At 52.3% G+C, this 12,825-nt stretch overlaps 1 protein-coding gene across 1 annotated transcript in view; it reads right to left on the reverse strand.

Annotated features, from left to right (window-relative positions):
- Positions 1-11,323, reverse strand: part of HGD (homogentisate 1,2-dioxygenase) — a 25,638-nt gene extending 14,315 nt beyond the window's left edge. The window contains exons 1-4 of the mRNA XM_026050360.1: positions 11,176-11,323; positions 5,818-5,889; positions 3,398-3,486; positions 1,429-1,534 (exon numbers count right to left, since the gene is read on the reverse strand). Of these exons, the coding sequence (XP_025906145.1) occupies positions 1,429-1,534; positions 3,398-3,486; positions 5,818-5,889; positions 11,176-11,190 (282 nt within the window). The 5' untranslated portion in view covers positions 11,191-11,323. The remainder of the gene's footprint in view (positions 1-1,428; positions 1,535-3,397; positions 3,487-5,817; positions 5,890-11,175) is intronic.
- Positions 11,324-12,825: the final 1,502 nt, after the last annotated feature.

A 12,825-nucleotide genomic window follows, 5' to 3' on the forward strand; every position in this document is an offset into this window, starting at 1 on the left:
AAAAAAAAAAAAAAAAAAGAGAGAAAGCGACAGAAATAAATGTCAGGTATGAAGATGGCCTAAAGGCCTAAATTTTTCTCACTGAGCAATATCAAAGATGACAGTAAGTCTACAGATTAATAATAAGTATAGTGCAATTCCTACATAACAGCTTCATTTTCACATTGGTTTCTGTGGAAACCTCTGCAGTCCTCATTACTACTGAACAAGGAGAGTGGGAAATCAGCGTATGATCCAGACCACTGGTCATAGCTGAAAATGGCATCTGGCTCCCTCCCTTCTCCAAAGGCTTTGCAAACTGTTGGTCCACTGCTGGGCTTTGTGCTCTCTTTGTCTAGTGTAGCTTTGCTGTGTTGGGCTCCTTCGGATGTAAGAATATGGGAAGGAGAGAACGGAGTTGGAAAAAAAGTCTGTAAGACCCAAAAGCAGCCAGATGTGGGTGCTTAGAATGGGAGAACTCCTACTGTTGTTTTCCCAGTACATTGTGCCAGACTCCAGCGATCTGTGGCCTTCCTGAGATATGAGACCTCTGTGTTTCGTATTACTTAACAGTTTTTTTCCTCCCCATGTTGGTTCAGTCACTCTCTGATGTCCCCTGCACGGCTAGTCCCTTGGGTAGCAGATGTACTGTGTATTAATGGCCTGTCGTGCTTGAGAAACAGACACCTTGGAGATGCCATAATCACAGATAACCATAAACTTAGATGCTGGTTATAAAAGGGCATCGGCAATGATGAGGTGATAACAGAAGTCTGTGGAGCTTCATTTGAGAAGGAGCAGCAAAGAAAGTTAAATAGGTGCCTGTCACTGCTGCTCAGTCAGTGACTGGAAAACATATTCCAGGAGAAGAAGGAAAATATTTAGACAAATGGCAAGGCTGCCAGAAGGCTGGAAATCAGCTAATGATGATGCATCAAAGGTCAAAACCTGAGAGGAGCTGAAACCAATGAACACGAGATTATGCTGAGAGGAGAATGGCAGGAGGAAAGAGCCAGATTAGCGAAGCCAAATGTTCTGGGGCTGGCAGGGAAGAAATCATGATTAAAGATGATGGCAGGGCCATAAGCGAGGAAGACAAATGCCACGTCTCCGCGTGACTCTCTAGAATGAAGCTTGATTTCCCACTAGGGCTGCAGAGAAGCAGGCTGGAAGCCAGCAGCCTCTCCGAAAGCCCGGGAAGGGGAAGATGGATAGCAGAGAGATCCTGCTGCTCTGCCTGCTGTGCCGGGGCATGATTCAGGATGAAGGGAACATGCAGAGGATGCAGTTATTAAATGCACTTTGGGGATTTAACTTAACTAGAATTTGGCTGGAGCAGAGAGATGTTTGCAGCCACACAAATGGTGCATTTTTTTCTCCTGTATGTTAGCTGTAAAACCCACAAGAGAGTTGAACAAAGCTGGCCAGGGTGCTTTCTGATGTGGTTACCTGGTTGGGGTCAGGTTCAACTTCATCCCAGTTGTGTGTCAAGTGGCCCTCTTCAAGAGGCTGGAAGGGTTTGTGGCAGACAGAGGGCAGGATCCGATACAGCCAGCTGGAAAGAAGGAGAAGGCTTGGATTAGGCTGGAGAAGAGGTTAAGTTCTCTGAATGACTGCTGGCTGATTTAACTCCTCAAGACATGAATGAAATTCACATTTGCAAAAGGCACGTTAAATACTGAACCTATCAAACCTATTTGCCTTACAGAGACTTACAGAGAGATAAGGATTTTTTTCTGGGCTCTGAGTACACATAGGAAAAGCAGCTATTACGTAGAGGTAGATGTCTACAATTATACAGTTGCATAAATATACATATACATACATAGATATGTGTGTATACATATATAAAACAAAAAGCTCTACCTGTGTCTGAAACAAGCTCTCTCTGGGGTGGAGGCCAAGGGCTATTTAATCAGAGCTGCAGAGCGTTCAGAGAGGGCAGGGAGGAGCACAGGGTCTAAACATGAGCCCAGAGGAGCACTCAGGAGGCAGCAGGTCGCAGCCAGCATTCACCTTTGGATGGGTTACTGAAAGCAGCATCCAAAGCTTGGCTGGTTGTGCCCGCAGGGCTGCCAGCGAGCCCAGGCAGCGAGGACCAGCATTTTAGGTATGGCACTTCCCAACACCACGCACTTCCCAACACTCAGTGTCTCCATCACCCGCTGGGATCCTTTCTGGAGGTGTCAGCCCAAGCACGGGCCCAGCTCGGGCTGCGACATTTGCTAATCCCTGTCCTGGTGTGATTTAACTGACGGTTTTCCTGAGGGGTCTCTTGATGCCCTTGAGCCCCTTTCCCCTGAGGCCTCGTAAGGCTGCAGAGCCTCTGTGGTCTCCTGGCCTGATCAGTTTGGGTCAGCAGTCACCCCAGAGCTGTTTGCTGTCTTGCAGCAAGGGTGAAGGAGAGGGCAATGGTCCAGGCTCCTCTGCTAAAACAGAAGAAGAGGAGAAGCCCAGGCTTCTTTTCTAAAGAGAGAAAAAGACAGAAACGCAGCAATGCTTTGGGTCAGCGCATGGGGGTTTCTGCCCTGTCTCTCTGCTGCTCCTCAGGGCTGTTGCGGCAGCCTCTGGCTCCCCTCTTGGCCCATGGTGCCAGAGCCAGTGCACCCGCTTCATGTGCACCCACAGGCGGGCCACAGGAAGGGATTTCACCAGGCAGGAGAGCAGGGCTGAGCACCACAGGCAGAGACGGGCAGGGCTGCTAAAGCCTCCGCTGTGTTAGCGGCGTTGGTTCTGGTGCTGCGTTAATGGTGTTGGTTCCAGTTTGGCTGGGCGGGTGGCAGAGGGGAGGAGGCAGCTCTGCCTGGACTGCTGGAATATCTCCATCAAGGACACCTTCGTGCAGCAAACAATGATTCATCCCCTTTCCCACGCGCAGTGAGGGCTGGCACGGGCCCGGCAAGCAGAGCTCCTCGCGGCAGCTCAAACAAGGAATTCGCCTTTCACTGAAGGAACAACAGAAGGGACAGAAAAGCCTCTGCGGGAGCGGCAGAACGATACACCCACCCTCTGCGGGCAGCAGCGGCCAGCGCGAGCTGAGCGGCACGGAGCAGCGCAGGGCACCCGCCCGGGGCACTGCAGGCCGTCCCCAGCACGTGTGGGGCTGGCCTGCACTGCTGGCCCCTGCAATGCGGGTGCAGCACAAGGGAGCCCGCGCCGGCCTGGCAGGGGGCAGGGGCTGCTCCGGCGGGGATGCTCCAAGCACACTGCTGATGCTGCCACGCAGGCGCTCCAGAGGAGAAGTGTTTTGAATGTGTCCCAGAGTGACTAGGGCTGCAGAAAAGGGGGGCTGCACGGAGCCAGCCTGCCCATGGCCCCTGCTCCCTCCACACACACGCACACACACACACACACACACACACACACACACACACACACACGTCACCTGGTCGCCGATGGGAGGTCAGGGTTACGGTACCTTCTCTTATTTGTGGACCGGGGACAGGTGAAAGCAGAGCCCGAGAGCTGTTCTGCATACAGGCCGTATGGGCAGACTTGCGGGTTATTCTGAATTGGAAAGAAAAAACAATGAGTGAGAGCAAGCAGCAGAGGTTTCGCTTCCTGAGGTCCCAGCAGGAAGCTGTGCTGGGCGCCCTGCAGCCCGATGCCGCGGAGCGGAGCGCATCCCTGTGGGCGCAGCCCCGGCACCGGGTGGCTTTTTCCTGCTTTCATGAGGCTTCGAGAGCCAGCAGGTATCAGCCAGACCCTGATACCTATTCCCACATGCAGGAGCTTCAAGAGGTACCCTAAGGAATCGTCAGAGCCAAGAGCAGATGCACCAGCTGCTGGAGCAAACCATAAAGGGCAGCGTCTGGGGGCATCTGCAAAAGGAGCTTGCGGGCAGAGGGAACTAACAGCCAAGCCTACAGAATACAAAGCAGGTTGTTCAGCACACCTTTTCAAGACCACATATCCAGAGGGGCAGCTCTAGCATGGGGAAACATCACGTTTCTCCAGCTTTTGCAGGGAGCTGGTAAGAACTCCATCATGTGGAAGCTGCTCTAACGTGTTTGCTCTGCCACGATGAGCCCCGTCCTCCTCCCCCACTCGGTACCTCGAGCAGGGCTGCCCCTCTCTCTCTGCTCCCTCTCTGGAGCTCAAAGGATGCGCTTGCACCTCTGCAGAGCCACGGGTATGGACCAGCACAGGTTTAACAGATCCTCTGGGTTTATAACTTCTTGGAGAAGAGCAGCTCAACATTTTGCTATCCGCAGGCCAGTATCTCGTGGAGATCAACAAGACGCACCCGCGTGCCGGGGCAATTGCTCTGGTGGGGCAGCCACGTGGCCCTGGCTCTCACATCCCTGCATCCTGCCACCGTGCCGCAGCCAAGCAGAGCAGTCACCCTGCAGCATCAAACCCTGGCCTGGAGGGTGAATACAAGGAAAAGGTAAAACCCTCACAATGTGCACAGCTTTCCTGCCTACCAACTGGATCTTGTCAGTGTGGGTACGCAGTGAAGCAGGGGGATCAATAGCCCTTGTCATTTTTATCTTAGCCAGCGTTACTGCAGATGCCAGCCTTACAAATACTGCAGAGGGGAAAGGATCCACCCTCGGGCCTGGAGACTCAGCCTCAGATTTTCTATTAACTCTTCTGACACTGCATCCAAACTCCATCCAAATGAAGGCACCTCCATCAAGAACTGGAGGGCTACATTTAATTTCCATGCACTGGTACAAATTTCGCATGTCCTCACCCTACAGAGAGGGCTGTTGCCATGGGACATGGCAGAGAGCAGCTTGCAAAGAGCAGCTGCGACCAGAGGCTGGAGCCCTGCCCGTTCAGGGCAGCAGGCACTGCCACGGATCCCCAGCTACAAGGTGCCTCTGCCATACGTCTTTCTCTACCCATCTGCTACAGCCGTTCTCAGAGACGAGACGCTGCACTAGCATCAGATCCAACAGGGCCATTTCTCTTCCTCATGGCTATGCTGTAGACTGTAATGCAGGCCTAGGGACCAATATATACATTTAGCTCATCTGGGTGTTGAGTGTTACTCACCATACTGGCATCTTTCATGTAAAGCATCGGAAATGGGGGGATTATAAAAACTGGAAATGCTGTGGGGAAGTTCCCTGGTTAACCCTAGTTCTGTAGGCCCATTGGCATAGATGATGAAGCACTGACTTGCACCACGGGAAATCATTAAGGGAACAGAAAATGCTGCCATCCGAATCTAAGGGATTACACGAGATTAAAGGGAGGGCACAATCAGTCTCCGAGAATTTATGCTGTTACAAAGCAGACCAACAGAAAAGGGGTGAGAGCGTTTCAATTCTTCAATGCTTCGTTCTCATATCTGTGGACTGAGTGGGTAGCATCAAAGAGGTGGTGGTTCATTTCTTTAAAGCTAAACAAACCAGCATCATTTATTGTAATCTGCTTGCAATTATTTACTTTGAACAATAAAATGGTCAGTTTATTGCTGCATACATTTCTCTCTCATCCTCCTAGAGAGGCTGCTGCCCTGTCTCAGACGTATTCAAAATCGACTCCTACAGAAATCCCGAAAGCCAAGTCCTGTGTGAGCACCAACTCCCTGCCAAGCTTCACGCTTCGACCCCAATCTATTCCAGTGCTAGGGCCAATTGTTCATTCCCAACATATCCCAAACTCCTTTCCAAGAAAATGCTACTGAGAGAAAGTCAGGAGAGCTTCCGAGGGGAAACTCAGAAGTTCTCAAAGAATATTCCAGTCCCGCATAGAGAAGGCTCCTGAACATTTTTGCAGAGGTAGAGAAAAGAATGGAAATGTTTTCAGACAGCAAGTGATACAGGGAAGCGATATTCACTCTGCTCCGTGACATTTAAAATAGCACATTGAAGAGCTTGGTACCTGTCCCTCTGGTAAAGCTCCAGGGCAGCGCGGGTCCTCAGAAGCATGCTCATTTCCAAATCCTGACAGGTACTGCAAAAGAAACGCCACAAACACACCTGTGATTTAAGACATGAGCAAGGCTCCCCCCCAAACAACCCATCCCTTCCCCAAGGTATTTTTTCCAAAGCCTTTGCAGGCGATAAGGCTTGCTCAGGTGATCTACTTCTTTATCTCCATGGACCATTTCCACAGCTCCTCAGTGTGAGACTGCTTTCACGAGCCAGTCATGTCCTTGGCCGGGAAAAACAGAGAGGATTTCCTGTTCTATTAAATCTGCAGGTAAATATTGACCACATTTTGCACTTACTTAGAAACACACTAAATAACACATAAACAACGTGGCTCAAGAGTAACAGGTTGATGTATAGGAGACAGAATATACCAATATTATGGAGGCATGCTAGCCACTGTCAAAGTTAAAACAGCTATCAATTTAAAAGTGGATTTCTTTAATGCTCTGAAGTCTACAGACTGTCTTGCAGGTGTGTGCAGAGTCATGGCCCTCAGGCACTTAGGAATTGCTACTGGGAGCCATCTGGTTATCGGATTCTTGTGATACATCCCCACAACCACGAAAGAAAAAGCTCAAGACCTATTTGGGATGAGGGAGGAAAGGAAACTCTGCTGGGACTTAAAGCCACGTCACTGATCTGCCCCAAATTCATGGCACCCCCATGGGCTTGAACTCTGCCACCATGATGGCAAGCAAGCCCCAAACCATTGCCAGGTTGTAATTCAGTCCCCCAAGGCAATGCCCACCCAAGGGACACACGGGTGAAAGGAACAGCTCTGTGTGCTCTCCTAGGCCTTCTCCACATGTATCTGCTGTGGGAGAGCAGGGCTAAAAACTGCAGGAACCCCAGAGACCGCAGCCTCCCGCTCTGCATTGCTGAGAAGAGGCTCACAAACAACCTGGCCCACAGTGGGGAGAAGGTGTAAGAGAGAGCTCAGCTTTGCATTGGCAGAAATGCAAATACAGTTCCTTTACATCCTATGGGAATGCATGAAGCAGCTCCGCTGAACTCTGCGTGAACGCAGAGGTGCTTTGGCAGTGATCCATGGATTGAGCATCCAGGCCTGCAGAGAAAGTTAAATATTAATGTTCCCCTCTATCAACTGCAAGAGCGTCTGAGCTGCTCGTCTGACGGAGACTGGCTGAAGCCCTGCTTGGCCTAAACCTGAAAACCCCTTGGTTTTAGCAGGCTGAAAGAGGATCCTGCTCCTTAGGAATGAACAAACACGGCTAGGGCTGTGCTCTCTACAGGGTGCTGCACAGAAGCACATTGATATGCAAAGCAGCAGGTCACCTCCGCAGCCTTGCCAAGCGTATTGTACTGGAGCATTTTCTTTTCTTTCTTTCCTTATTTTATTTTTTTCTTTTTGCCTTTTCTTCTTTTTTTCCCCCCCCTCTTCCAAACGGAAATGCAGCAGGATCTGGCGGGACTGCAGCAGTTCCAGAACTGACCAGCCCTCCCCTCGCATCCGCCCCTGCCAGCCCGGTGCCGCGGCGGCAGCAGCGCGGGCGCGCAGGCAGGCAGAGCAGGGGGCAAGGAGCAGAGGGGGCAGCTGCTGCTTCTCCCCTCGTGGCGCCGCGGGCAAGGCCTGCCAGGCGCTGCCGTGGGCACAGCGGGGCGCGGGCCGATGCCCCCCGCCTGCTGCTTTGCCCAGTGCCACTTTCGCTGCGAACGCTGTGAAGAAGCGCGGGCGGCGAGGGGGGCAGTGGTGAGGGGGGCAGTGGCGGCGCGTGGGCAACGCGGCGGCTCCGCGTCACTGCTCCCCGCGTGCGCGGAGCCGGCCCGTGGGCTCCCCATGCTGCTGCTGCTCCTGCTGCTCGCGGCCATGAGGGAAAGGAAGGGCCCCCGGCGGCGGCAGCTCCTCGTGCGGCTCCTGGAGCAGGGGGCTCTGGGCACGGGCCTGGCTTGTGTGGACGGCGGCAGCCGCAGGCGGAGGGTCGCGGCTCGGCTGCTGCTGCAGCCCCCTTGGCGCGGGCGAGCGGAGCTGCCGCATCCCGCCGGGCTCCCGCTTGCTGTCCCTGCTGGGAAAGGAAGCCCCGCAGGTCACTGCATGGAGAGCTGCAAGGAAACTTCCCCACTTCCCTCTCCCCACTAGGGCTGCAGCTGAGGAAGGGCAGGCACTGGCCTCGCTGTGATTCAGAGCACTGAGCCTGGTTGCTTGGCGTGGGTTTTCCCATTCCCTTGCTTCATTTTGTCTTTCCCCACGGCACACCTCAGAAGGACTCTGTTCTTCTTCAGGTCCTTAGATGTCAGTTTAAAAGACTACTTGATGCACCAAAAAATGCCCATGCCAGCACTCCTGCATAAACACAGAGCTGGGGAGCAGAAGCCTGAGTTGAATGTTCATGTTAGAGTTGGGGGCTGGAACTATGTTTGTTTGGTTTTTCTCTTTGTTTTCCAAAAATCAGTGCTGTCAAGTGATAAAAATGTGCAGGGGCTGAGAAGCCGCAACGTGAGGGAGAGCCGGCGCTGAAACGATGGCTGCAGCGGCGCGCGCCGTGCGACGGCCACGGGGGCTTTTCCAGAGAAGCCAGTGGGTTCTCCCGGCCCTAGGGAAGGGGCTCCCCTCATCTGCTGACTCCGGGGGCAGGCAGGGCCCCCAGGCCGGCCCTGCTCTGCCCAGGCCAGCACGCGGCTCTGCCATTCGTCTCCGTTCGGCGGGATGCTCCCCTGGGATGGGACGGCCTGGAGCGACGGCCCGCGGGGCGCTCTGCGTGCGCGGGGCTCCCTGCTCCAGGTGCACCCAGACTTTCAGGGCAGAGGGACCTCCCTTTCCGTCCCTGTTTTGTCTCCAGGACTCCTGGCAATATTCGGAGTGGCTCCAGGTCGGGTAGGTTGATGAGGGGCTGTTTTGGGGAACTGAGCAGATGCTTTCTCAGCAAATACAAAACTTCTCTGTGGTCCTTTGTTTTCACTTCTGTTTTTCATTACTTCTTCTAATATTTTGTCCCTGATCCTGCAGATTTTTATGTAAATGGGATCTTAAGATTCATCTGATTGTGCTTTCCATTTGTTTTGTCATTTTTCAATAAAAAGGGAGAGAGAAAAGACCAATAAGGCGTAAAAAGCTCAGCAAAGCTCATACACTGGGATAACCGGGATGCAAAGCAGAGTGCTCCCAATGCGGATCATGCCCTGGCCTACGAACCATAACCTTTTGCTCACCAGATCAGAAGCAGGTGGGGAAAAACGCATTTGGAGTCTGACCACATGGGCTGCAATATAATTAAGGTCTGTCTTCAAACACTACGTGATGTTTCTCTGTCAGCTACCGCCGCAGCTTCCAGAAGAACAATATCCCTTCGTATCCAAATGCGTGGCATGTTGTGTCAGCTCGGACCGGTCGAGCTGTGGACACCTCCGTGCCCCTCCGCACTGTCCCAACGGCCAACAAGGCACAAGGGTTTCCAGGGAGGAAGGGGAGCCCAGGCCAGAAGACGCTTTCAAGGACCTGGCAGAAAGCCCCAGGCCCTGCACGTGGCCAGAAACGGGGCTTGGCTGTTTCCCTGCCGAAGGAGGACAGTGAAAGTTGCGGGAGGTTCACGGAAGGAGAGCAAGAGGACCAGGAAATTTGGTTATATGAGGAGGGACGGACAAGAGGGGAGTCTTCAGTGCTGAGCAGGAAGACATGTAGGAATGTTGTATAAAGCAAGGAATGCTTCTGAGGATGGCGAAAGCACACATCTGTTTGGTCGCCCAAGGAAAAGGGATATCCGGTGAGAGAAAAAGGCAGTGCTCTGGGAATTCACACGCACACCCGCAGCAGGAACCAGTGGAAGGCAACGGCAAGCAGCACCCAGAACTGCCAAGGATGGGAAGCACGTGTGTGTGTGTGTATGTGCATATACATAGGTGAGTTTGTGTGCATGTGTACATATATGCACACAACCACACACTCACATATATATACATATGTGGATGTGAAGCTGCTGGAGAGAGCGCAGCGCAGGGCTACCAGGATGATCAGAGGCCTGGAACATCTACCCTGTGAGCAAAGGCTGAGGGAGCTGGGCCTGTTCAGCCTGGAGAAGAGGAGGCTGAGGGGGGACCTGATCAGTGTCTATAAATACCTCAAGGGAGGCAGTGAGGAGGAGGGGGCGGCCTCTTTTCAGTGGTGGCCAGCGACAGGACTAGAGGAAATGGCCACAAACTGAAGCACCAAAAGTTCCACAGGAACTTAAGAAAAAACTTCTTGACAGTGAGGGTGCCAGAGCCCTGGCACAGGCTGCCCAGGGAGGCTGTGGAGTCTCCTTCTCTGGAGCTCTTCCAAACCTGTCTGGGTGCCGCCCTGTGCCCCGTGCTCTGGTGTCCCTGCTGGAGCAGGGGGTTGGACTGGATGAGCTCTGAGGTCCCTTCCAACCTTAAGCATTCTGTGAGTCTATGATATATATAGATGCTCATGGCAACTTTATGTTCCTATGGAGAAGTAATAAAACGAGAACCCACTGCCCTCATCCCGAAACTGCCTCTTGTGCGGCTCCCACACAGCGCAGAGCAGAAAGGGATGATTTGGTGCTCGGCGCAGATTTGGAGCCTCCGTGTCCTGACTTTCTGTGCGCTGCTCTGTCCCCTGGCAAGGCGCTTCCAGGAACACCAGGAATTCCCGCAGCAAAGCGAGCGCCTGTGCCCAGGGCTGCCGGGGAGGCTCCCATTGAGGTTGCAACACCTGGGCAGATGTTACAGACCAACTCTCATAGGCTGAGGGGGAAACACCCCCTGGCAGCCAGGGCAGGAGGAAGCGGGTGTGTGGAGGGAGGGCAGAAGAACAATTATTGTGCCAAAAAAAGCTCTGCCGCTGGGACAGCCTCATCAAGAATCACTGAATCACAGCGTGGTGGAGGCTGGAAGGGACCTCTGGAGATCACCTAGTCCAACCTCACTACTCAAGCAGGGAGCACGGGGCACAGGGTCATTTCAAAAGGATGCAATGAGAGGTTTAAAACCTATTCGGCAAAGTCTTTATCCCAAGAGAGCTTTAAACACACCTCAGAACGCAGAAGAGAGGCACATTAAAACTTAGTGAAGTAGTCATGCTATATCTGGCCAGAAAAAATGTACCAGCCCAAACCTGAAGCCCACTTTCTGTCGGGCATTTTTCTGCTAGCTGATTCTCACCAGTCTCCCTCCACAGGCACCACCTTCACCCCACGTACTCAGAGCCTCAAGTCCAGCAAACACCTAAAGAGCTCAGTGGAAAAGTAACTGTCCTCTGGCAACCAAGGCCCAGAGGTGTTAGGAAAAGGCACTTTCCACCTTCAGTCCATACCTGGCGTTCCCGGCTCGCGGATGCCTTGTCCCTTACCTTCAACCCGGGCATCTCCCCCTGGATCCTTTGTCACTGGGAGCGAATGGAGACCCTGGGTGGGTGCCTGGCCAAAGCGACCGCTCGCTGCCCTCTTCACACGAACGCTGCTGGCTGGCACCTCCGGGGCTGCATGGACCAAGCGGGGCTGCCTGCGAACGCGCTGTGCCCTCAGTGAGAAAGTCCAAAGGAGGCTGCCAATTGTTTACTCAGCCCGGTGGGTGTTTAACCAAATACAGGCCTTTCTCATTGAACCCACCCAGGGGCTGATTTAAAGATAATGAATGGAGGATGGGGGGTGAAAACTCCCTCATTGCTCCTTTTTTTTCTTCTTTTTCCATTAGCTGTTGAAAAAATAAACTCTAATTCCTCCGTCTGGGGAATATAAAAGAAGGTACTTAACACTCAGAAGCAAAGCCAAGCCATTTTTGCAACTGTTTTATAAGACTCCTTGGAAAATGATATCTCTAGCAATTTTCATATATTGCACTCTAAAGGAGTAACAAGTATTTGTTCATTAGGCCTCTGAGCTGTGCTTCGGGTACCTTATGTACATAAGGAGTAGAAAAGATCACAGGCCAGCTCTGGTGAAATCCTGCACAGCAACATTACCCTGGGCTTGGGGGCCAAACGCCAGGGAGGATTCTCTGTCCCAGTCATGGGAGTGACTGAAGAGGGCTTTTCAATTCGGAAAGTTTCTTCCAAAAGAAAGCTGTTGCTGACTAAGGACAGGAGCAGAAGCAAGCAAGTATGTACAGAATAAAGAAGGCAACTGTATTTCCACAAGCCGTAGGGGAAAAAAAAAGAAAGAAAAAAAAGAAGATTGATACTAATTTAGTTTGGACTCCCCTCCTCAAAAAATAAACCAACAGAAAAAGAAAGAAGGAAACAAAACAACCCAAACAGTTTCTCCTTTCTTTGGCCTGCTTTTCTACAGGTCTTTCCAGGAACAAATCTGGAAGGCTCATGCTGAAACTTGGGGGGCTGCCACTGGTGCAGGCACTGAGCCCTGTTAGAAATCCAATGTGCCATATACTACCACATGTCACAGAATATCGGAAAGCACAGCACACGGTGTGCCAGAGCCAAAGATTTGAAACAGCTGGGAATTTTACTTGGGTAAAGCACCCAGGTGCTAGGCTCAGCTCAGGGCTGCGATGGAGGCGAGGGGGTGACTGAGAGACAGGGATCCTTCCCGGCGGGCTCATGGAGCTGCTGCTGCAAAGGACCACGGCTTTTCACAGCGATGGATCTCTTGGATAAAGAGCATCTCCTGCCTATCCCTACCCAGCTAAAACCCAGTCATTAAGGGATGTATTTATTAATACATTCCTTCCCACCTGTCTCTGTGATCTCATCCTCCCCAACTCTCATCTCTTCTCTGTTAACCCCTTATGCAGTGCCAAAGCCTCCGGGAGCTCTCTAGAGCAGCTCCTCTGCCCATCTGCAGCATATCACTTACAGCCAGTTTATCTAAATCCCCTTTTGTAGCCTTTTGGCATTATACGAGACAATAAAACAATACCTTCACTACCCAAGAGCTTTGCAGTAAAACCAGGATTTTTCAAAAACACGTACAGCTTTGTAGAATGGCTATTATGAAATACGTCCTTGTCATTTTTCTGGGGCCATTCAGCAGCAGATGTCAGA

This window comes from Nothoprocta perdicaria, unplaced genomic scaffold (genome assembly GCF_003342845.1).
Source record: "Nothoprocta perdicaria isolate Ctin4 unplaced genomic scaffold, notPer1 scaffold_68, whole genome shotgun sequence".
Taxonomy (NCBI): Eukaryota; Metazoa; Chordata; class Aves; order Tinamiformes; family Tinamidae; genus Nothoprocta; species Nothoprocta perdicaria.